We start from the raw sequence: 24,810 nt of genomic DNA, 5'->3' as shown, positions 1-24,810 counted from the left end.
CCCTTTCTTTTGGTTTAATAGGTCTGTTCACGTTAGCACTTTCTACACATAACATAAACAATTTTAGATTCTACTCTTTCTCCAAGTATTTTGTAGTAAATATTTCCTGTTATTATATATTCCTTATATTCATTAGTTATAAAGGCCAAGGGTAACCTGCAGAGTGATTAGCTCACCATTTAGTGTTACTATGGTGTTACAAACAGTGATGCTTTGTTTCCAACTACATTTATTAGTTGGCATTCTTTTGTAGAGAAGAGCTTTTCCTTTCCTTACTTTTGTTTTAATTTTGTATTGGTAGAGATCCATAAATTCTTATTAAAGAATGTGATGGGTGATAATGCATTGCTGTCATCATTTATGTTGTCAAATTGTCCCATTGTCTTCTACCTTTTTTGCACTTGATCCCGTCTATTTTTGAGCACTTCCTCAGTTGCTGGCACCATGTTCTCAGCTCATCTTATACTTTTCATGTCCCAGCCCTGAAACTATTCATTTCTCTAAGAAGCCCAGGATCCTTGTAGTAGAAAAGAGTGTTTAGAACCCCCAAATGTGGGCACTAAATGCCTTTGCTACTTGGTTGCTGGCCCTTTTAGTGGACATAAATAAAAAATAGATTTCCTGTTTATCATATACTTACAAATATTTCCATATTTAAGGGCCATGATTTCAGTATAGATTCCCAGAATTTGAGTGATTGGCTCAAATAGTATGAACATTTTTAAGACTATTGATCCTTATTATACACTCGTTTTCCAAAAGCCTTGATTATGTGAAACTTTTTTTTTACTATATGTTTACCTGAATTAGACATCTTAATTGTTTTTTTCTAACTATGTCAGGAGTATAAAAATATACTTTAAAAAATTTAACTTCCTCTGATTGCCAGTGAAACTTAGCATCTTTCTAATTGTGCTTCTTCTTTAGTAAATTATTTATTCTAGTCCTTTTTCCTTTAGCATTTGCAATGTTTCAAGACTTTTTTTTTTCCTTTGGTTGTCTATTTGATTAGGTATTGTGCATACTTAACCTGTGGACTTTTTTTTCTAACTCAATAGATTTTTCCAGTAAAACACAGAGATAATTTTTCCTAGTTAATAATTAGCAAAAAAATCTGCAGTGTGATCAAATAAAAATCAAACGTGAGGTATATGAGAAATAGGTTAAACAGGTTACTTTTTTACTAATAGTGTCAAAGAATAATATAAAAACTTGATCTTCCTCAGTTACATTACTTTCTTTTGTGAATGTGATTTCTAAAAAAAAAAAAAAAGAAAATGAAACAGTTAAAACTTACAGGTTTTGTTATTTTCTTGTTCTTTTTGACTGAATCCCTAACCCTGTCCACAAAGCCTCAAGATGTAGGTAAGAAATTTACTTGTATCTTAGCTAAGGAATAACTAGTTGGGATAATTTCTTATTTTCTTACCTTGTTTCATTTCCATTTAATTTTTCCCCCCCCCCCCCCCCGCCATGAGTTTATATATACTGGTCAGATATCCTGAACTAACTTTCCCAGATTTTGTATTTTTGTGGCCATATTACCCAATTTTTAGACAGAGATGGTAGTTATCACACTCGGGAAATGGACACCAGCTTTATGGCAGTATAGAAAGTGTTGCTGAAATATGTAATTTGGATTTGAAAATATTAGTATTGCTTGAAAACGTATATCATGTATGTTAAGAGTGGAATATCAAGTATGAATTGGGATTTTTCAATAATCTTTGGGTGTCCAACATATCTCCCAACTAGGTGATAAACACCTTTAGGGCATGCAGAACACAGCTTCTTCCAACCAACTGTACAGTTTATAAATATCCTCAAGTCTGTACATACCCATAAACCTGGCCAACACAGTGTCAGTTTGCAGGGAAGGGTGACATACTTTTTCTCCCCAAAGAGGAAATATTTTGAACTTCATTTCTTGAGAAAATGTGTCTTTTTAAATCCCTGGGGCAAGGAGAAAGGACTTTTTTGTAACTTGCACAAGGGTGCCATAAACATTGCATTGGCCCTGAAAAATGTGGATTGTGTCTTACTTTCATCCCCCCTACAGTGCCCGCTCTTGAGACCAGTCACAGGGCTTGAAGAATGGTCATTCCTGAGTTCGTCTCCTTTGCTCTTTTTAAAGACTTCTTCAAAAATCCTGTTGATTTCTGTCTCTTCAATAGCTTCTTCAATATCTTTTGCATCGACGTTCTCTTTTGCATTTCCATTACTCTTAACAAAATTCATGTCTTGCTAATTTCTCAATAGAACAATTACAAAAGTTTTTAATGGGCTCGTGGGTCTTGCTTTTTGTGTGTTGTATCCATTCATTCTTCCATCCATCTAATTTACAAATAGTTCTTGTCACTTTCTATTCGTCAGGTACTGTGTCTATTTCTAATTCCCTGCACATTATATATACTACTACATGGCTGGTATGTCTTAACATATAGAAATGATTATATTAAGCGATACTTCATTGTGGTTTTGATTTGCATTTCCCTGATGATTAGTGATGTTGAACTTCTTTTTGTATGTCTGTTGGCCACTTCTATGTCTTCTTTCCAAAAATGTCTATTCAGATCCTCTTCCCCTTTTTTTTTACTTGGATTGAGTTTTGTTTGTTTGTTTGCTTTTTGGTATTGAGTTGTATAAATTCTTTATATATTTTGGATAGTAACTCCTTACTGAATATAATATTTGCAAATATTTTCTCCCGTTCAGTAAGTTGCTGTTTATCTTATTGATGGTTTGTGTCTCTGTGGGTCTTTGGTGGTTGCATATAAATTAGACAAAAAATAACAAGTGTTGGTGAGGATGTGGAGAAAAATGAACACTTGTGCACTGTTGGTGGGAATATAAAATGGTGCAGCCACTGTGGAAAACAGTATGGGGGTTCCTCAAAAAATTAAAACTAGAAGTGCCATGAACCAGTAATGCCTCTACTGGGTATTTACCCAATGAAAATGACAACACTTATTTGAAGGATATGTACCCCTATGTTTATTGCAGCATTATTTGCAATAGCCAACATATAAAAGCAATCCAAGTGTCCATCAATAAATGAATGTATAAAAAAGATGTGGTATAAATACATACAACAGAATGTTACTCAGCCATAAAAAAAAATTAGTAAGATCTCGCCGTTTGTGACAGCATGGATGGACCTAGAGGGTATTCTGCTTTGTGAAATTAGTCAGACTGAGAAAGACAAATACCATATGATTTCACTTATATGTAGAATCTAAAATAGAAAACGAACAAACAAGCAGAAAACCCAGACCCTAAATACAGAAAACAAACTGGTGGTTGTCAAAGGGAAGGTGGGTGAAATAAATAAATGGGATTAAGAAGTGCAAACTTCCAGTTATAAAGTAAATAAATACGTCATGGAGATGACAAGCACAACATAAGGAATACAGTCACTAATATTGCAATAATGTTTTATGGGTGACAGATGGTGACTACATTTATTGTGGTAAACGTTGAGTAGTATATAGAATTGTCTAATCAGTATGCTATACGACTGAAACGAATACAGCACTGTATTTTAATTATACCTCAATTTAAAAAAAGAATAATCACATTACTATTCTATATAAACATTTTTAACGGATCTTCATAGCTTCTAATTGAAGCCCAAACTCCTAGGCTTTATATGCAAGACCTCCAAAATATGGATCCAAGTCCTTTCTATCGTAGTTTTTGTTCTTGATGACCCACTTTCTCATGAAAGTAAATTAATTTACTTTCCCCACATATATCTCAAAATCTCTTATCTTTGTAATTTTACTCATCATTTTCTCCACACAGAGAGAAGAGCATCCTCATTTCACTGCTATGTGCATTTTTTCAGACTCAACTCATACGCCACTCTTCCTATAATCCTTTTCTGGTTTCTCACCCAGGGATCATAAAGCATTCTTGTCATATACTTACCCACATTACTTTAGAATATCATGTACATTCTAAACTGGATTATAGTCTTGTTCGTAAGTCACGTGCACAGTGAGTACTTAGAAACCTGAGGTCCAGGGGAGATGTCTTAATTATTACTGATTGCCTCATAGTGTCCAGCACAATACCTTGCAAAAGTAAGGACTCTATAAAAATAGGCTATGTGGACAAATATAAGTGTGTTCCTTGGGAGGGAATCGATGATTTTAGATTGGTTCAGAGATGATCTAAATATCTGTGTCTTGCTAGCATCATAAACTATATTAACTACTAGCACACTATGATATCTTTTGTTAGGCCCTGTGGAAGCATTACATCACATATCATTTAACCTTCATATGACTCTTCTAGTCATACATGATAGATACTTAGCATGGACATGGTGCTTGGATTTGGCATTTGTGGCTGAGGAGCAGTCAATGGCAAATCCGAAGTCTGGACCCAGATTTGAAATTATGTCAAGTCAATTCAACTTAATGGATATGTCTGGAGTACGTAGTAAGCTGTGATAAAGATCTCATATTTGGTTCATATGACTTTTCTCCTTCTTGTGAAGTATGCCAAATTATTTTCTACAATGAGTTTTCCCTTTTATACTTTATAAATTTAGATATCATGCAGTTCTTTGGTGGGAAAATGTTTAAATACCAGGATACATAATAACCTAAATGTTGTTGCTTTTCAGATGATGTCAGTATTACTCAGAAATTTATACAGGAGAATGTTGGATATATGTGAGTTTCTCTAAACTATTTTTTAAAATTTTATTTATTTATTTTTGAGAGAGACAGAGTTGGGGGGGGGTGGTGAGGAGGGACAGACAGAGAGGGAGACAGAGAAACCCAAGGAGGCTCTGAGTTGTCAGCACAGAACCTGATGTGGGGCTCGAACTTGCAAGTTTTGAAATCATGACCTGAGCTGAAACCAAGAGTCAAACACTTAACCTACTGAACCACCCAGGTGCCCCTCTCTAAATTATTTTTGATGATGATGGTGTTTATCATGATCTTATCTGATATATTTCAGAAATGTCAATGCTTCTCAAAAGTAATTCAATGCAATAGAAAGCCATATTTAAAAAGTAAATACAGTATTACTCACAAAATTCAGATGAGGCAATTGAATTGTCAAAAATTATAAAATTTATGGCCCTCAGACATTGATAATGTCCTGAGACTATTCAGCAAGTTAATGTTTCTACAAGTTTTTGTTGGACAGAAGTGGAGATCCTTCGGGTGATCATTGTGTACCCTGTGGACTGTTACAGCACCATCATCATATTTGCTCAATATATTCAGGAGGCCTCCTTCGAAGAAGTGGAGACGTTGGTAAAAACCATGACAGAATATAGAGATAAATGCTTGGCTGACATGACACTCCCAGAGTGTTCCGAATTAGCTGTAAGTAAATTGTCTGTATTTCTTAAACAAATAAGCCTATTTTTCAAACAGAATTTTTGGCTTGAAGTATAAAAAAAAGAGATGCTCTATGCCCCATTATATTTTTAGTTTGCCTGACTTTGGAATTTAGGATAAGGTGTTTTCCTCGCAGAGATGCAATTCTGCATTATGATGCACTTGACTATGAGATTGCAGCCATGCCATATGTATGTAGGCAAGGGGGGCAACCAATAGTCTGACAAAGTGCACAAAACTACAGAGGTACCCTCCTTAGCTGCCTCTTTCAATGTATGCTTTACCATCACACCCCCTTTTTCTTAGCCTCTGTCAAATAGAGTCACCATCTGCATTTCTGGAAGACTATTACTAACAACTACTGCTAATACTTTACCGATACATTCACTCTCCGGCCTTTTCACCTTAAGAGTAAAGGAAAAAAAAAAAAGCTGTTATATAAGGGAAATGTAGGCAGCAAAGAAGGAATAAGAGATTAAAGGGCCCCAGGATAAGACAGAGAAAGTTTCCCCAAGTGTGGGATGGCTGTCAAAGGTGTGGGTAAGAATGCTTTGCTAGTAATTTTGGGAAAATCGGACTTTCCTTTGCAAAGGGTGACACTCATTAGTCACTGTATTTATTGTGTCATCTCAGAAAGCTGAAAAACTTTACAATGAATAAAAGATGCCCTTTACTTTTTTGTTGTCTAGAATGATGTTTTACTGGAAAATATATGTGCTTTGGAGGGACTTCCACAAAAGCATAATTTTTCACACTGCTGCAGTAAGGTCGACTTGGAAAAAAAACTTTGTTTCTTCCATCATAAGAAAGCTGATGTAGGATTTCTGCCCCCTCTTCCTACCTTGGATCCTGAAGAGAAATGCCAGACTTATAAAAATAACAGAGAATCTTTTCTGAACAAGTAAGTTTACTTTTAGTAGAAGTATTATCTAATTGAAGAACTATTCTCAGGCAAAGTCCAATACCTCTTCCAAAGGAACATAGCTTGTTTCATTGAGGGATGAATCCATTCAACATGTGTTGTGTGTCAGATTCTGTGTCCAGTGTTCACGGTATAAATATGAACAAGATATGCAACCTACTTTCAAGATTCTTTCAGTAATGATATACATTTTTCAGTGTGGCAAGTCCTAGGACAGAGTGTGTGCGTGGTGCCAATCTGCTACTGGAGGGAATAATCTGGTTTTCCTAAAGGGAAGGTGCAGCTTTTACTGAGGGTAAATATTAAATCAATGGATATCTACCAAAAATGGGTTTTCAATAGTGCAGTAATTGCAGAAGCAGAGGCCTTTTTTTCCTGGAAAGCTGGTGTGCTCATCAAAACTTAAATTATAAGTTTATTTGAACATAAGTAAATAAAATCCCCAAATCTCAAACAGAGTATACACAGGTAATTGCCCTTTGAATGTGGAAGGAAGAGCCACTGACCATCTGGCAGCCACAGGAAGGAAGGAAGGACAGCAGCCTTAGTTCAGTGTTCAGGATGAAAACTAACCATCACTCTGATTTTGAAGTTTGAAACTTAATTGATAAAACTTTTATTGGAGACTAGATAATGTTGCTTTATATTGAAGGCTTACCTTCAGTTTTACAACTTGATATTGTCTTTCCCTATCTTTCCATCCCTCATCTACCTTTTTTTTTTTCATTTTTATTCTGTGTTTTTCCCTTTTCCTTTCCTTCTCTTTTTTTCTTTTATAGTTACATATATGAAGTTTCCAGAAGGAACCCCTTTGTTTTTGCCCCTACCCTTCTAACTGTGGCTGCTCGTTTTGAGGAGATGACTAAAACATGTTGTGAAGAACAAGACAAAGCTAACTGCTTTCGAACAAAAGTGAGCATTGCATTTATGTCATTAAAATGGTAAGGGGTGACCCCAAACTGCAGGTCCTCACTTAAAGGTAAATTATAGTAAAGGGTTGTTTATCATTTATCAGTCATTTCCTTGCCACTTCCACTGGTTTTTCAACCCTTTGGGCCACTGGCTGCTGATTTAAATTTCTTACTACTTGAGACCTTGAAAGACAATTGCCTATTTCCGGGGTCTTTCTTCTGGCATTGTCTTCCATGTAAACTGGAAGGAAGCCCTAGTGAGTGAATATCTAGGGTAAAGGTGTCATTTTATCATCTATCCTGGGCATGTCCTCTTTTGACTACCTATAAAATTTAATCATCCCAATAGAGGTGGACAAGCTCACAGCACACTGCACCGCTTACCTTCCCATCAAGTGTAATTCAGTCATCAGGAAGACTGGCCTAACTTTTATAATGTGCCACAAATGCATATTTCTTTTGATATATAAACTTATCAGGATAAAAATCCCATTGATTTTCTGTTTCTGAGCAAATTTTGGAAAATGTGATTGACATGTAGTTAAGAAATAAGAGATTGGTGGGATTTTGCTCTTGCTTCAATAGAATCTTCTCTTTTTCCTTCAGGCAGAACCTGTCATACAATATTTAAAAGCATCATCTTCTTTTCAAAAAAATGTCTGTGGGGCACTTATAAAATTTGGATTGCAAGTCTTAGAATCTATGTGAGTTTTACAATACGTATCTTGTCTTTACTTATATTTTCTCCTCTGTGTCCCATTTTTGTGAAATTGTTGATGACTTTTGATTTTTACTCCTCTCCAGGGGTGTTGAGGTGGGTCTCAGTCCACATGGATAGCTCAGAACCAGGACATTAGGTCAGAATGCAAGAAGACCTGGGAAGTGGGGCAACCCCAGAGAGAAAGAAGGTTACTTCTGAGATATTCTTTGGTTAGTTGGAAATCTGAATTGGTCTGGGAGTTCCCAATCAGGGTTTTAAAGCCTCCAAGTGCTTTAGATGTGATGCGTCCATCCATCTTTGACTCTAATGACTAGGAGGCAGCCTTATAAGGATAAATTTTATCTCAAGTGCTCATCCTCACTAATTAGTAATGGTGCTGTTGCATATCTTTAGAAAAATTCTGAGATCTCAAATAGATCAGCAGGAAAGTGTTCTGTGACGGGCTATGCCTGCCATGAGCTCGCCACAGGAAGCGGTGGTCTTTACAAAATGTGTTTTGCTATAAAAGTATGGAAGGGGGAATATCTCGCAGAACTTTTTATTCCAGTCCTGGTCCGGGACTCGAAATATCAGCCTAGGAGTTTCCAAGTGATCATGCAGGCTGTACAACATATAAACAGCTATTTGGTAAAGATATCCGTGAAAAAACAAGGGTACTAATTCTTACTGCAGCTATTTATACTGTATCAGCAAAGAATTCTCTCTTATTTTACTTGATGTTCAAGTTGTTTACGTGGTTCCTCATTTTTTTTCCAGAAATATTGCTATACTTAGTCAAAAATTTCCCAAGATTGAATTTAAGGAACTTACCTCCCTTCTAGAAGATGTTTCTTCCAAGTACGATGGATGCTGTGAAGGGGATGCTGTGCAGTGCATCCGTGGCAGGGTAAATATTTTCTAAAACCAAGTAAAAATAATGACTGTGGGCAGCCATTTTTAAATTCTGAAGTTGTCCTAGGTTTGTTGTGGCTACTTTACCACAACGAAATCAGAATGTTAATAAATTGTTAAATAATAACAAAATAAATAGAAAATGATATGTCAACAAATAAGGTCAAGTAAAACTTTTTTTTTTTTTAATTTTTTTTTTCAACGTTTATTTATTTTTGGGACAGAGAGAGACAGAGCATGAACGGGGGAGGGGCAGAGAGAGAGGGAGACACAGCATCGGAAACAGGCTCCAGGCTCCGAGCCATCAGCCCAGAGCCCGACGCGGGGCTCAAACTCACGGACCGCGAGATCGTGACCTGGCTGAAGTCGGACGCTTAACCGACTGCGCCACCCAGGCGCCCCAAAACTTTTTTTTTTTAATACATGGGATTGATTGTTGTTAGGTTACTCAGCAGATTCTATATTATATGGCTAAACATCCTTGACATAAACTTTAGGAACTTAGAATTTGTGAACATTCACTCAAGGCAGACTGAAGTGTTCTTTAATATTGTGACTCTTCTACTCTTAAATACAGAAAACAAACTAAGGGTTGATGCGGGGGGTGGGGGGGGGAAGAGAGGAAAATGGATGATGGGCTTTGAGGAGGGCACTTGTTGGGATGAGCCCTGGGTGTTGTATGTAAGCAATGAACCACCGGAATCTACCCCAAAAAACCAGAGCACACTTTGCACACTGTATGTTAGCCAATTTGACAACAAATTATATATATTAAAAAAATACTTTTCAAAAAAAATATTGCAACTCTTCTTTTAGAGATATTAGAAATTAAATAGTAAAACTCAGAGAATGGAAATACCATTGTATTTTTAAGAATGGCTTCCTCTGAGTTTCCTCCAGCTATTTAGGAGAAGTATTTTCAAATAAGTGGATATGTTAATTTGAAATAACTATTACACTATTCTTCAAAATGATTTTCTAAAAGTCTGGATTTTTAGGATATATTTACTGGTAAACATATTGACTTAGTTTAAGTTGTTCAGTAAAAGTTTAAGTGCATATAAAAGTAACACAATTTTATTAAAAATAATCCTGCCTTCTTAGTTGAAATGAGACTTTTTCTCAGTGACTTTTAATTAGTTTTACTGTTTTAAACTCACAGTGAAACTGTATGTTAATTAATTAACTTGAATTTTAAAATATAAAGATATATACACTTTATTTCAAGCAGGGACAACAGATGTCCCAAAGAATTATTTTGTTCTTAATCAGACTCCAATTAAAAGCAATCTCACTCACTACTTAGTTTTGTATTGTTTATGGAAGTATGGGCTTTATAATATTAAATATTATATACTAAATTAGAGTATAATTTAAGAGTTTTCTGTGAAGTATGAAGCTGAAATGAAGAGATCATATTATGTCCTTAATATCCCTTTTTAAAATGCCTTCATGGAGAAATAAGAGGAACTAAATTGTAGTTCATTCAAGACAGAAGTGAATTCCAGACATTAAGAGATGTGCTGTCCAGAACTGTGATGGCTTTCAGTGAGATGTGTAGATGTTTGCAAAGACTGGCTTCCTGGTTCTGTATGGTTTGTTGGGAACATGGTACCAACAACCCCCATTCCATATTTCAATTCAACCCAGAGCTTCATCCCATTCCTCATCCTCAATGTTTGCCAGAAGAAGATCCTGGGCAGAAGGAACAGCTTGAGTAAAGTCAGAGAGACCTGGAATGGCCTGGCATTTTATGGAACTCAGTATAGTACATGTGAAGCTGGAACAGAGAGGAGGAAGAATGTGCAGGCTCACACTGGAGAGTCTGGAGAAGGGATTAGGGACCAGATCAGTTTAAAAAAAAACTATCCAACTTGGCAGAGCCTGGGTGGCTCAACTCTTGATTTTGGCTTAGGTCATGATCCCAGGGTCTTGGGATTGAGCCCCATGCCTGGCTCTGTGCAAAGCATGGAACCTCCTTAAGATACTGTCTCTCTTTCTTTTCCTCTGCCTCTCTTCCCTGCTTATGCACTCTCTTTCTCTCAAATTAAAAAATAAAAAGCGATTGTCCAACTAATGTGTAAATAAGAAAACTTCACCTTCTCTCTTATTCTCACAATTTCATGTAGGGGTCATAATCGGGATAAAGAGGAGAGACAGTAAGGTTTTCTGTTTTGTACACTATTTGATAATTTGAACAGTTTCCAATTAGTAATAACCATAGGAAAATGATAACAATGAGTAGGAAAGCTTCTTATGTTTGAGAAGTCTTTATCTGGTAGTTGCTACAGTAGTTCATTTACTTACCATTTTTTCATTCGCCTTTTAAATATTTATTGAGTTTCTACTTTGTGTTGGCAATATAGTTTCAGGCCACGAGGGAAGAAAGACATCTAGTATTATAGATATTATAGTCGCATGTCTTTGGTGGCCTTCATTGAAACACAGGTGAACTCTTATGGGAAAGAAACAACATTTAGAATTTAAAAGGCCAATATATCACACGAATAAGAGTAAAGTATTTAATATTTAACAATAAAATGTAAATGTATAACGGAGTCTATTTTCATAATTATCATTTAAAATCTTGAGAAATAAAACTTGCATTCATATGAAAGCTTCATGTGCGCTAAATGAATACAAAATTTAAGTAAATATTATTATCAAATTATCTGAAGGAACAACTCCAGATGTCATGCTCATGGTTGGTTTTGCATGCAACCATTTCATTGTGAAGGAAAATCCGGCCCTGAAGAAATTAGTAAAATAAATTAATTTTTCACTCTTATTTTGTACAGAGCAAAGTTATGAGCCATATTTGCTTAAAACAAGATTCCATCTCCAGCAAAATCAAAGAGTGCTGTGAAAAGAAAATACCAGAGCGTGGCGAGTGCATAATTTCCTCAAATAAAGATGACAGACCAAAGGACTTATCTCTAAGAGAAGCAAAATTTACTGAAAGCGAAAATGTGTGTGAAGAACGAGATGCTAATCAAACGAGCTTCATGGCTGAGTAACATAAGTCTATACTGAAATTTATAAGGCAAACAGAAACTTATGATTTGACCTATTTCAGCTAATTTGGGTGGGAGGAATGAGAACCATTGAAATCATTGGGCATCACATAATTTTTAAAAATCCTGGCTACAGATTACAGTATTTTCACATGATTTTAAAAAGATGCAACTGTGTTATTACAGGGATGGCTAACATTTATTGAGTGCTTGATACGTGCCAGACAATGGGCTGACTACTTTATGTAGAGTATCTATTTTAATTCTCGTAGCAGTCACGTAAAACCAATACGATTACCCCCATTTTTTTCAGACAAGTAAACTGAGGTACAGAGCAGTGAAATAACTTATTGAAGATTCGTAGCTAAAAGCTGGCAGAGTAAGGATTTGACCTGAGGAGATCTGGTCTTAGACGTTCTAGGCTGAACTGCCACGCTATACCTTTCCATAGCCGTCAAAGGGAAGCTAGTGGACGTGGAACCAAAGGGACTAGATTTGAATCCTGTTGAATCACTAGAACAAGTTAACTTCTTTGTGTTTTACAACATCATATATAAAATTCATGTTAGAATATTCATTCATTCATTCATTCTAAGTTTATTGGTAATGAAATATAATTCAGGGACTATAGTAGGTTAGACAGGACTTTTATCCTCGGTAAGCTTTCATCAATAGGGGATGTGATGGGGGAAGAGACAGACTTATAAATAAATGAGTGCAAGACATGCTTTTATTTTCAGTAGCACTACGTAATATGTAATGTGGGCACAGAGGACGAAGTGGTCGATTGTACCTAAGAAACCTGGGAAGGCTCAGTAGGGAGGAGGTACTTAAAGAAAATTTGGTAATCTAGACAGAAGGGGTAGATCATGGATAAAAGTCTAAAACCACTTGGTGCATTTGTGGCTTTGTGTAGGGTATTTGTGGTGAGAGTCGAGGGTAGCGAGAAGTATACGGGGTCAGATCACACAGGCATGCTAAGTAACAAGATGCCACTAAAGGGCTTTCACTGAAGAATAAGGAAGGACAAAATCACTTTTGTTTTTTAGAAACTTCATCTGGAATGAATCCCAGTTTGGGGCTTAGGTGGTTGGGTAAGTAGTTTTCAGATTCAATGAGATGGGAAGTATGGGTTGAAGGTTCTGTGGGAAAGAGAATATGTTTGGATCTGACCGCACTGACTTTGAGCTATCTGTAGAGTAATTAATTAGGAAGGTCACAAGACAATTTTTTTAGCATAGTTGACACACAACTTCTCATTAATTTCAAATGTACAGCATAGTGATTTGACAAGTTTATACGTTATGCTAGCTTCATCACCAAGTGCAGTTACCATCTGACCCCATATGTCACTGTTACAAGACCAGTGACTACATTCCCTATGCTGAGTCTTTTATTCCCATGACTTATTTATCCCATAACTGGAACTCTGCATCTCCCACTTCCCTTTACTTATCTTGCCCATCACCCCCCCCCCCCCCGCAGCCATCAGTTTGTTCTGTGTATTTATAGGTCTGATTCTGCTGTTTTTGTTTATTCACTTGTTTTTAGTTTCGCTTTATTTTTTTTTCCACTCATACATATTTGTCTTTTGCAGTCTGACTACTTTAGCATAATACCTTCCGGGCCCATCCATATTGTCTCAAATATCATGAGACAATTTTATATATGAATCCAAAGCTCTGGAAGATACAGATTATGGAAAACTTATCAAATTTTAAGTGCTTCTCATCTACTAACCAATTTAATTTTCAGAACAACCCTTTATGGTTAGAACACTTTTACCCTCCTCATCTTACAGGTAAGGAGACTGAAGCACAGAAGTGAAGTAACTTGCTCCCAAGTCACACAGATATTACGGGGTGGAGCCAGGACTCAAAGGCGAGCGGTCTGGCTCCAGACTCCTTTTCTTATAAGCACTGTGCTCTATTGCTTCTCATGAGTGTATTAACTCAAATTAAACTTAACAAAATGATAGAGGTAGTTTCACTTGTCCTGACACACGTGCTCACCAAGTGGAAGCAAGTTTTGCATCATCATCATCATCATCATCATCATCCAACATAGTGTTTGAGGAGAAATCACAGAGCAACAGTGAGCACGTTGAGCCAGAAACAGAGTTGTAAGGAGTAGTCTTTCTGGATGTAAACATTTGGCACAAGACCTCAATGGATCTGCCTCAAGGGTAGGCTTCTAGGAGTTTTTGTTTGCAGCATTTTGGTTGGGTGTTTTTTTAGGTGTGGTTTTATTCCTGGAGAAGGGTCCTGGCTTACATCAGATATTAAAAGGAAGGAGTCCTCGATTCTCTGAAGGTTAAACACTGTTGCTTTAGGATCTGGGAATATATTCCACAGATAAGGTTGAGAAGGTGGATGGAGAAGCAGGAGAGACGATGTCAGAAAGACCAAGATTAATCAAGGAAATCAAAGGCTGTGAAACAGAAAGAGATATAAGGAGTTGCCTGGAATTGAGAAACTTTTGTGAGGTGTTGCTCTCACAAAGCATAGAAAGTGATTTTAACTTACTCTGAATGAACTGATAAGATTTTTTTATGACGAAGATTGTGAATAGCACAGCTGAGGTGCTTAGAGAAGGTACCCCTCTCCTGCAAAGAGAGTCAACTTGGTTTGGAAAAAGAATGAAGTAGGCATCCTATGAAACATAGGTTCAAATGTTGAGCTTCCATTAATAGCAAGGTACTTACCCCATCTGAGACTTTTCCTCAGTTATAAAATAGTACTTATCTTGAGGACTTAGTGAAGTTAAATGAGAAAAGTGTTTCCAGCAGCTAGGAAGCGTTTCTTTATCTCTTATGCCCAGAGCTTGATCCAGTGCTAGCACCTACTAAGGGCTTAATAAGTGTTAGCCTCTTTCCTCTCGCTTTCCCATTTCTCCCCAAATCACACTGCCTATCCCCTCGGAGCCTCTCATTGGGGTCACGGAAACCATTGCCAACGACTTAGCGCTAGAGGGGTGTTTACTCCCAATTTGACAAGTGACAGGATGAAGTAATGGGCAAAGCTGTTTCCCAGTCTCTCACCGAGGCGGCCCTGGAGTGGGGAGCAAGCCATATGTCCACCATCTCAAGTTGGAGGTCTGAATGTATTTTCCAACAGAATTCTACCCCACGTGTATTTTCTAAAGTATTGCTGGCATGATACACTATTTCTGATGTTTTATGGATTAAATCATTTTATAATTAACTCTGAATAACTCTAATCCTTCTATTCTCTCAAGTGAAAACAGTTAGTGGAGAACATGCTACAGAAGAGAATTTTGCAAGATAGATCTCCCGTAGTCAAAATACCCTCTTAAATCACTGCCTGAGCAAACCTGAGGAAGAAGTTAGCATCTGAGAGCGGACTCAGTATTACAAGATCTGACTAGCTTAAAAGATGGCAGGATTTGGTATTTTGTTTTTTCTCTAAGTTCTAATGTTCAAATTATTTTACACATCACAGGTTTCTCTATGAATACTCAAGGAGACATCCGGAACTGTCTACACCAGAGCTTTTAAGAATCGCTGGCGTGTACGAGGATCTTCTGAAAGAGTGTTGTCACACAGAAAACCCTCCAGACTGTTACCGCCACGCGGTAGGTTCTACTGTTCTGGGCTCACAGAACTAAACAAAACAAAGCCAGACAACAAACACTTCAAAACTGAATAAAAGTTTTACTCTAGTTTAGGGGGTAGAAATGTGCTTGACCAATCTGAGTCTACTTTAATTTTTTTTTTTAATGTTTATTTTTTTTTTTGAGAGACAGAAACAGAGCACAAGCAGGGGGAGGGGCAGCGAGAGGGAGACACAGAATCCAAAGCAGGCTCCAGGCTCTGAGCTGTCAGCAGAGAGCCTGTCGCAGGGCTTGAACTCATGATCTGTGAGATTATGACCTGAGTCGAAGTCAGACACTTAACCGACTGAGCCACCCAGGCACCCCATCTGAGTCTGCTTTAAATTCAGTGAAGGACGATCATTGGGAAGATTGACATCATGTTAGGTTTCTGCACAACGCTTTGAACTACTAATTCTGGGTATTAATGCAAAAAAGATCTTCCCACTAAATATTTTACACTTATATCTTTATTTATGTATTCTGCATTTTATTAAGCCATATTGGATTTTTTTATGATTGCAAAAGTAATAAATGATTATTGACGATTATTAGGAAAATCCCCAAAGTTACAAAGACAAAATATAAAAACTGTGATACTGTCACTGAGAAATAGCTGTAATTAGCATTTTCTTTCATCTTTTCTATGCAAACATGCATATATGTGTGTGCACGTTTAAAAATAAGATTGGAGGGGCGCCTGGGTGGCTCAGTCGGTTAAGCTTCCGACTTCGGCTCAGGTCATGATCTCCCGGTCTGTGGGTTCGAGCCCCGCGTCGGGCTCTGTGCTGACCCTCAGAGCCTGGAGCCTGTTTTCGGATTCTGTGTCTCCCTCTCTCTCTGCCCCTCCCCTGTTCACGCTCTGTCTCTCTCTGTCTCAAAAATAAACAAACGCAAAAAAAAAAAATTGAAAAAAAAAAGATTGGAATAGTACTTTCTTAAGAAATGTTTGCATCTAGGGCACCTGGGTAGCTCAGTCGTTTGAGCATCCAACTTCAGCTCAGGTCGTGATCTTGGGGTTCATGAGTTCAAGCCCCACATGGGGCTCCCTGCTGTCAGCCTGTCAGCACAGAGCCTACTTCGGATCCTCTGTCCTGCTCTCTCTGCCCCTCCCCCACTTGTGCTCTCCCCAAAAAATAAATACATTTTTTAAAAAAGAAAAATATTTGTGTCTATTTTTTAGTTACTATCACAACAAATTTGTTAGGTCATTAAACGGACTTCAAAATATACTTTATTTTAAATGATGGAATTTCATCATAGTAATTTATTCAACTGTCCTCCTACCGTGTAGTGGACATTTTAAACATTTGACTAGGTTTTAAATTTTGTAAGTGCCCCTGAAGTGAGTATCTCATTTCATTCATCTTTATTAATATTTATGACTCTTGTCCTAAGTTAGATTATCGGAAGGGAAATTATTAGGTCAAAGTATATAGACTTAAAAAAAACACATTTGATCCAAACGGTCAAGTTACTTTCTAGAAAGTTTTATCAGCATACAGTCCTACAACAGTGCTTGACAATACTCACTTCACCCCCTCCCCGCCAATCTCCCAAACCCTCATTGTCACCATCACTGCACATGGAAATTAACTTTGCTAGGTTTAAAAAAACTAGTGACTGTGTTTTAAGCATTTATTTGATTTTTAAATGAAATTAGGTCTTTCCCATCTTATTTTAGCTATTGCAGTTATAAATTTCTTGTGAACAAGTTATTCGTGCCCGTTATCCATTTTCCTGTTGAAATTAGTGTGTTTTAGTATCAATTCATAGTCATCCCTTATGTATTACAGAAATTAATTATTTGACATTTCGAATTCGTTTCTCATTCATTTGATATGTGCTGCTTTTTCGCCTTATTTAAAAAATTGCTTCCACCTACCATAAAAGCCACCTTACACCCATTCATATTTGAGCCCATTCATATTACACCCATTCATATTTGAGCCATGAAACAAGAAGGCTTGACTCCCAGTCTAGCTTTGTTCCTAATGAGAAAGTCTGTTCCTGACCTTCGAACGAATGAATCATAGTGCTAGAAAATTCTGGGTTTTTTTTCATATGGAGGCACAATTTGTCCCACAGCATCCATCCACTGGTGTGTAGTTTTCTGTCTGGCCACTCAGGAGATATCCAATTTTACGCTGCACGAGGTAGAGTTTGTCAAATATTTGAAGACAATTGTTGGAGTTTTAAAGTTCCAATTCTAAAATTTTTTTTTTTCAACGTTTATTTATTTTTGGGACAGAGAGAGACAGAGCATGAATGGGGGAGGGGCAGAGAGAGAGGGAGACACAGAATCGGAAGCAGGCTCCAGGCTCTGAGCCGTCGGCACAGAGCCCGACTTGGGGCTCAAACTCACGGACCGCGAGATCGTGACCTGGCTGAAGTCGGACGCTTAACCGACTGCGCCACCCAGGCACCCCTTAAAGTTCCAATTCTAAATGATGAAAAGGAGGGTATAAAATAAAGATAAATGTGATGTAAAATGTTCTGTAGCCACACTCACTAGCTGGGTCATTCTAAGGCAAGTCATTTGACTTCATAAGAGGCTAATTTCCTTTATGTAAAAATGAGAGCTTGCTCTGGCCAGTTGAAAGTGATAATCAGTTACGCTCATTGTCAACATAAGATTTGAATTACACTTTGTAAACTGGGAAGCTCTAAAAACTGTACATGATGATGAAAAATTTGCAGATTTCAAATTTTAGCATAAACCATATCTGTGTTTATAGCTGAGAAGATTTCAGTACTGACACACATGGATTAAAAAACAAACTACTCTCAATTTAGTGAGCAATGAGTGGTAATGATAGTTTGAAAATACTATGCAAATAAAAAAAGCTATTTGTCAAGTTGACACGAAGCTTGTGTTTACATTTTAGGTAAAATGTTCCTGAATATGATTGTTCTTATTTTTAGGAACACAGATTCAACGAGACAACTGAGAAAAGCCTCAAGATAGTACAACGAGAATGTGAACGTTCCCAGAATTTGGGGAAAGAGGACTTGAAATACTAGTAAGTTGCTTGCTTACAAGTAGGTTGGCACTTGTGACCAGGATAAAATAAAGAGTGCCACAAAGTTTCAAAAATTCAACTCAGTCTTTCTCAGTTATAGCAAGGTCATAAACTGGGAAAGAATAAAAACACAAAAGTCAAGAATGCATATTGAGCTGTCATAGTAAGCCTTTACCAGGAATGACGCTAGAAGTTAAAGAAATACAGGATTCTATGGGGCGCCTGGGTGGCTCAGTCCATCAAGTGTCCAACTTTGGCTCAGGTCATGATCTCGCAGTTCGCGGGTATAAGTCCAGGGTTGGGCTCTGTGCTGACAGATCAGAGCCTGGAGCCTGCTTGGGATTCTGTGTCTCCCTCTCTCTCTCTCTCTCTGTCTCTCTCCCCTGCTCACACTCTGTTTCTCTCTCTCTCTCTCAAAAATAAATAAATATTACAAAAAAATTTTTTAAAAAAATACAGGATTTTAGAAAATTGATCCTGTAATACTTTAGTTTTTGCTTGGTCTTGCTTTTCTCAATCCCAAAATAGAATCTCTGGATTCTGACCTATTTGGGAGGGCAGGAGAGACAGTGAACTTCAGATTGTTACAATTTCCCAGGCAAAGATGGTTTGCCCAGAATTTGAGCCCACCTTACCAAGTTTACAGAAATAATTCTGGTTTTGCTTAACATTTTAATATTTATTTTTTTAGTGTCCTTGTTAGTATTTGTGAGCAATACACAGTTTATTCTGGATTTTCTGAATTAATTACCAGACTAATATAGTGTGCATTTAAACCTAGCATCTTCAAATCAAAACAGTTTAAAAAATACGATTTCACTGTCGCTTCAGTGAAGAGAAGTCAAACTCAGCCCATTAAAGATATTAGTTTCCCTCATCTCTGATTACCCTTTCCAACATATATCTATTAAATTCTCCCTTTAAAATGTTTACTAATCATGCAGATTTCAAGCAGTATTTTACACACTAGCCAAAGTATTTGCTTCCAGGGAGCTCCTATACCCACAGGTAAGACAGGATGGGCAAATCTGAGACTTTCTGAGAATACCATGAAATTATAAGGAAGCCAAAAATGCAGAGTGTGGGAAAAGAGGTAGTAAAGAGACAGTTATCTATCATTTTATGGGAGAGCTGTGGTTCACATTGCCCTTACATTGGTTGTCCCTAGACTTGAAGAGTTAGGGTTTCAAGTAGCTAGACAAGGGAAAACGGGTATTCGGTTTTGTTTAGAACCAATTAGACAACTGTTCTTTCAGCTACCTTATCAAACTCACAAAGATAGCCCCCCAGCTCTCCACTGAAGAACTGACCTTTCTTGGCAAGGAAATGGTGACAGCTTTGACCACCTGCTGCACACTGAGTGAAGAGTTTGCCTGCGTTGATAATTTGGTAAGCGTGGTGCGTGTACCTAATTATTCCTAAAAAAGAAAAACAAAAGGAAGAAAATAAATCTGCTGCACTAATTGATTTATAACCATTAGGCTGTTATCTACCTTTCTTCATTGTTTCAACATTGTTAAGCAAGGAATGTCAAAGTTCTTTGGGCAGGCTCACTGCATCACAATCCTAAGAAGCAAGAGAATGTTTTAAATATTTTCTTGGGGTTCTCCAAATCATCTCTCTTACTTCTTCTTATTACTAATTTCTTATGTGTAATTTGTTAGGGCAAAAGGCAGGAATAATGACATTGTTTCAGAACAATATAAGAAGCTTTATAATTTTAAGTAAAGTTACAAATTCAGTCTTGCCCCACAGTGTCGGTAAGAGACTTGATGCTTCCTGCCCAATCACAACGTGGGTGTATCTCTTTAGAGTTGGGATGGAGACTACTCTGGGGACCATCCGAGGAAGAGAATAAATCTAAGGGCCACAGTGTTTGGCTGTCATTTTCAGTTGGCTGTTTTGCAGCTCTTTGTTCACAATTACAGATTTGTATATATGCTAACAAGAAATTAACCTATAGGCATTTGAATTACAATGGCTTGAAACTTTATCATAATGCGAGCTTCTACTTTGCTTCGCGTGTAGTGTTATGTTCATAAGTGCATGGGTTTTTCTGAGTACAGTTAATAATCACCTTAGGACAATCTAACGATTTATCTAACCATATTTCAAAACTATTCAAGTTTTAAAGTTATATTTGAATTCCATCATTCGTTGGCACAGATGGATTTAGTTCTTGGAGAGTTATGTGGAATAAATGAAAATCGGAACATCAACCCTGATGTGGACCACTGTTGCAAAACCAACTTTGCCTTCAGAAGGTCCTGCTTTGAAGGTTTGGAAGCTGATAAAGCATATGTGCCTCCATCTACCTTTCAAGGTTTATTTACCTTTCACACAGACTTATGCCAGGCTCATAAGGAGGAGCTCCAGAGAAAGAAAGACAGGTATAAGCATTCTCTTCCATTCATCTTTTCTTCAGCCTGAAGGCACATAATGTATTAATGGGAAGGTGTACTATTAATGCATATGTGATTTTGGTGTTATAATCCTATTCCTTGCCTCAAATTGTCCAATCTCTCCCATTCAGAAAAACACTGGAGCATATTTATTGCCATTGCTTATAAGTCAAAACCTAGCTAGTGTTTTCTTTTGCTAGACTTGGAGTGTCTAATACGCTACGATTTGCAAAGGTGAGTTAGGGCAGCCAGCATAAAAGCTCATGGGCAAGTTCATAATGAACTGGACTTTCTTGAGGGAATGGCATAGATGTTTGCCTCGAGAATCTTGCTTAATGTTTGAAAAAAGGAGAGGCCCAAAAGGGACAAGACTGTTAGTTTTGTTTTCTCGCACACTGTTATAAATGCTAAAGAATAAGGTTTTTTCGGGGAGGGGGAAGGAATTAGGTAGTGTCTCTATCATGTTGAGTGGAAACAGCATTCAGCTACTGAGAAAGAGGGAATAGAGGTTGTTTTGAGAATGGATTTTCTAGAAAGATCAAAAGTAATCACGTAATCTACAATTCTGTGCATAATGAAGACCTAATATATGTTTACATTTGATATCATTTCGTTTATAATTACATAACCTTCCAAAGAATGTTACCATGAAATGCATCCCATAAGTTGAGTGGGAAAGTTTCAGAAAATCCCTTCAAAGTGGAATATCTTAACTTCTTATATTCATCCAAATCAAGACCCCCAAGACATGTGATACTGTGACAAGCATTTAGGAGAAGGAGAGCTTAAGAAAGAAATCTTTAATGAGTTCTATTTGACGTCTTTGGGTCACAGGTTTCTTGTCAATGTAGTGAAGCTAAAGCCTGAGCTTCCAGATGTGGAGCTGCGGTCATTGCTTACAGATTTCACTAATGTGGTGGTCAAGTGTTGCCAAGCAGAGGGGCCTGAAGCCTGCTTTAATGAAGAGGTAGTCCTATTTCTTTTCCATTGAAATTCAGCTGGTATTCGTGGTCAAATAAAATAAAATGGAACTCCCAATGGGACCTTGCTTCCTCTGTCTCTGAGGCCTGAGGGCACAGTTCCCGCGAGGCTAACATGTGGATGTCTCTGTGGAAGGACTTTGGCACTGTCTCCTTGGTGACAACATGGTGTAAGAAAAGATGTCAGGAGAACCTGGGTTCTAATTCCAGTAGTCCTGGTCATGTAACTTAAACCAAACCGTAGTTCATCATCTATAAATAAGGATGGTAATAATTATCCTTGAATTTATACCATTGGTCCTTACTCTTCTGTTTTCCATCACGCATCAGCTAAACAAGACAAATAGCCAAACTGACTTGCAAAGGAAATCATCATCAGCTCTGAAGGGAGGGGAGCAGTAAGGGTATTAGTATGTGAATTCTCTCAGGGGGTGGCTGTCTCACCTTCCTGGGACCCCTTATCCCAGGAACCCCTCCACTGGCAATACATGTGTGTGAAGTGAGGAGCTGGGGGGTGAATGTAGTGAGGGGGAAGAGAGTAGAAGTGCTCCCTGCTCGTCCTCCCTCTAGTGACTGGAGTCCCTCACCAACTTGCTGTGTTCCAGGATTCTCAGGTACCTGTGAATACCAGCCCCAATGGATGGCTGCTTAGAAGTGTCTCTTCACAGATTTCCAACTTCCTTTCTCACTATTTCTTTCCCGGCAATTCCCACTTCACCCTAGACTCACAATTCATGCGCGCACACACAACTGGCACCACTTGTGCCCTTCCTGCATCCTCACAGACACGGACTCACACGCAGCTTTCGACAGCCCTCTACTTTGTCCAAATGGGTGCTTAGTCTGTGGGAATGTTGTGTGTGTGCGTGGTTCAAATTGTTAGCTTAAAAAATACGTTTAATGCAATCAGAGGTTCTTAACAGCTGGCATTTACTTGAGTGAGTGTGTACATTGAGGCCATGGAAAGGGAGGGATGAATTCACTGGCAGTTCATAAAAGGCACTTGAAGAAACGGTGTTCATTGTCTCCCTGTACAGCATGGGACTGCTTTTGTTTTTCTTTTCAAAATTCAAGGGGACATGCTTCTCCAAATTTAAATAATAATGTCTTAAATTTTTCTATGTGTTTTTGTTTCTTTTTCCCACCTCTTAGGGCCCCAAAGTGGCAGCCAAATGCTAGGCTGCTTGAGAAATACAAAGTAAAACCTGCCAAAGGTAATACCTGCTTATTTAAGTCAAATGCCAAATGTATTTGTAGCCGGTTTGGTCCACCGGAGCCTCTCCCTTCTCATGCTTCAGTGTCTATTTCTGGTTCGTCCCAAGTGCCTTGGACCTCAAACCCCACCTTCATCCTCTAACGTCTCTCTGGGTGTGTTTGTGGTAGCACCTTCTCTCACTGTTCAAGCTTTCTGAGTAGCCTTTCTTCTTTCTCTTCCCCCTTTTTCCCACCGCAATCTGCTGTCTGGACCAGAACAGAGAGGCGATTGAAACTCTGAATATTGACAAGAGGAGGGGTTAGGATGGGCAGACAGAGCTCAGAGAGAGAGAGAGAGAGAGAGAGAGAGAGAGAAAGAGAGAGAGAGAAAGAGAGAGAGAAGGTGGGGGACGGGCAGAGAGATAGGCAGAGAGAGAGAGGATCCCAAGCAGGCTCCACACTGTCAGTGCAGGGCCTGACGTGGGGCTCAAACTCACAAACCGTGAGATCATGACCTGAACTGAAATCAAGAGTCTGAGGCTTACCTGACTGAGCCACCCAGAGGCCCCCTCAGTAAACCCGTTCTACGAGTCTTACTGCAACAGCATGTACATAAATGCAAAGCGATATATTTGTGATTTCACAAAGATATGTAAAGGATGCCCTCTCCTCCGCAGTTTATGTAAGACTCATACACGAACTTCAGGAACAAAATGATGTTCAAGTGTCGGGGAAGAGAGACCTGGACAGAAAGTAGGTTTGGATTTACAAGAAGCACAACATAGTTACCATGCACAGTTTATTTATTTATTTAAAAAAATTGTTAATGTGTGTTTATTTTTGGGAGACAGAGAGTCAGAGCACGAGCAGGGTAGGGGCACAGAGAGAGGGAGACACAGAAACCGAAGCAGGCCCCAGGCTCTGAGCTGTCAGCACAGAGCCCGACGCGGGGCTCGAACTCACAGACCGCGAGATCATGACCTGAGTCGAAGGTGGATGCTTAGCTGCCTGAGCCACCCGGGTGCTCTACCACGCACAGGACTTCCCATCGCCCAAGTTACACTATTTCACAATCTTGTGCCGCATAAGATGCTATTTTTTCTTCCCAGGTTGTGGGGAAAAGAGGAACACCGACTTGACCTGCTTCCTATCCGTCCTGTGGTGGATTTTACTTTCTGAGAAGAACACAATGAAACGATTCTTCTGTAACCTTTACCTGAAATCGTGTTATTGTAGCAAGCAATAAACAACAAAATCATCAAGTTATTTCTCAAAGACTGATGTCATGTGTCAACTTGATAACAAAATTAAACAATCAAGATTCACTCGTTCCATCAGAATCTTTGGCTCAATGGTACACAGCTCCAAGGGACATGGGGCTCCAAGACAGCAATGGTGTGGACAGAATCCTCACAGATGCTGTTCTTGCTGCTACTGGGAGAGAAATGGGGAGCTGAGTGCAGGAAGCATTGCTGTTGCTGTCGCCCATACTACCAGCTGGTACTGAATGTTTTCAGTGTAGCCAACATTGTCCTGAGTACTTTTCATGCATTATCTCATTTAATCCTAACAATCCTATGCAGGAGATATCATTTGAATTCCCACTTTACAAATAGGCAACTTGAGTCTCGGGGGGATAAACGAATCTGTTCAATGTCATACAACTGGTAACTGGCAGAACCAAGGTTTGAATCTGAGTCCTCTAATCCCAGAACTATATTTTGTACACAGTACCTCCTAGGTGTGGCCATGTTGAATGACAAACAAAATCTGTTAT

The 24,810-nt window shown here is 38.3% G+C and overlaps 1 protein-coding gene across 1 annotated transcript; it reads left to right on the top strand.

The window, feature by feature from the left end:
- The first annotated feature begins 1,207 nt into the window (after positions 1–1,207).
- On the top strand, positions 1,208–24,295 carry AFM (afamin). Its single transcript, XM_030313700.1, has 15 exons — positions 1,208–1,365; positions 4,634–4,682; positions 5,216–5,348; positions 6,053–6,264; positions 7,065–7,197; positions 7,803–7,900; positions 8,674–8,803; positions 11,607–11,821; positions 15,284–15,416; positions 18,360–18,457; positions 19,714–19,846; positions 20,624–20,847; positions 21,694–21,826; positions 22,992–23,053; positions 24,143–24,295. The coding sequence occupies exons 1-14, from the start codon at positions 1,278–1,280 to the stop codon at positions 23,016–23,018; spliced, it is 1,806 nt and encodes a 601-aa protein (XP_030169560.1). The 5' UTR covers positions 1,208–1,277; the 3' UTR covers positions 23,019–23,053; positions 24,143–24,295.
- Positions 24,296–24,810: the final 515 nt, after the last annotated feature.

Source organism: Lynx canadensis, chromosome B1, assembly GCF_007474595.2.
Source record: "Lynx canadensis isolate LIC74 chromosome B1, mLynCan4.pri.v2, whole genome shotgun sequence".
Taxonomy (NCBI): Eukaryota; Metazoa; Chordata; class Mammalia; order Carnivora; family Felidae; genus Lynx; species Lynx canadensis.
This window is presented reverse-complemented; position numbering and strand designations above follow the sequence as displayed.

What these genes read in the sequence shown, in the direction of transcription:
- AFM (XM_030313700.1), top strand. Translation starts at nt 1,278, where the DNA reads ATGAAACAGTTAAAACTTACAGGTTTTGTTATTTTCTTGTTCTTTTTG. An exon ending in AAAGAGGACTTGAAATACTA is followed by an intron (nt 18,458 to 19,713) that starts GTAAGTTGCTTG and finishes CTGTTCTTTCAG; the next exon opens with CTACCTTATCAAACTCACAA. An exon ending in CTCCAGAGAAAGAAAGACAG is followed by an intron (nt 20,848 to 21,693) that starts GTATAAGCATTC and finishes TTTGGGTCACAG; the next exon opens with GTTTCTTGTCAATGTAGTGA.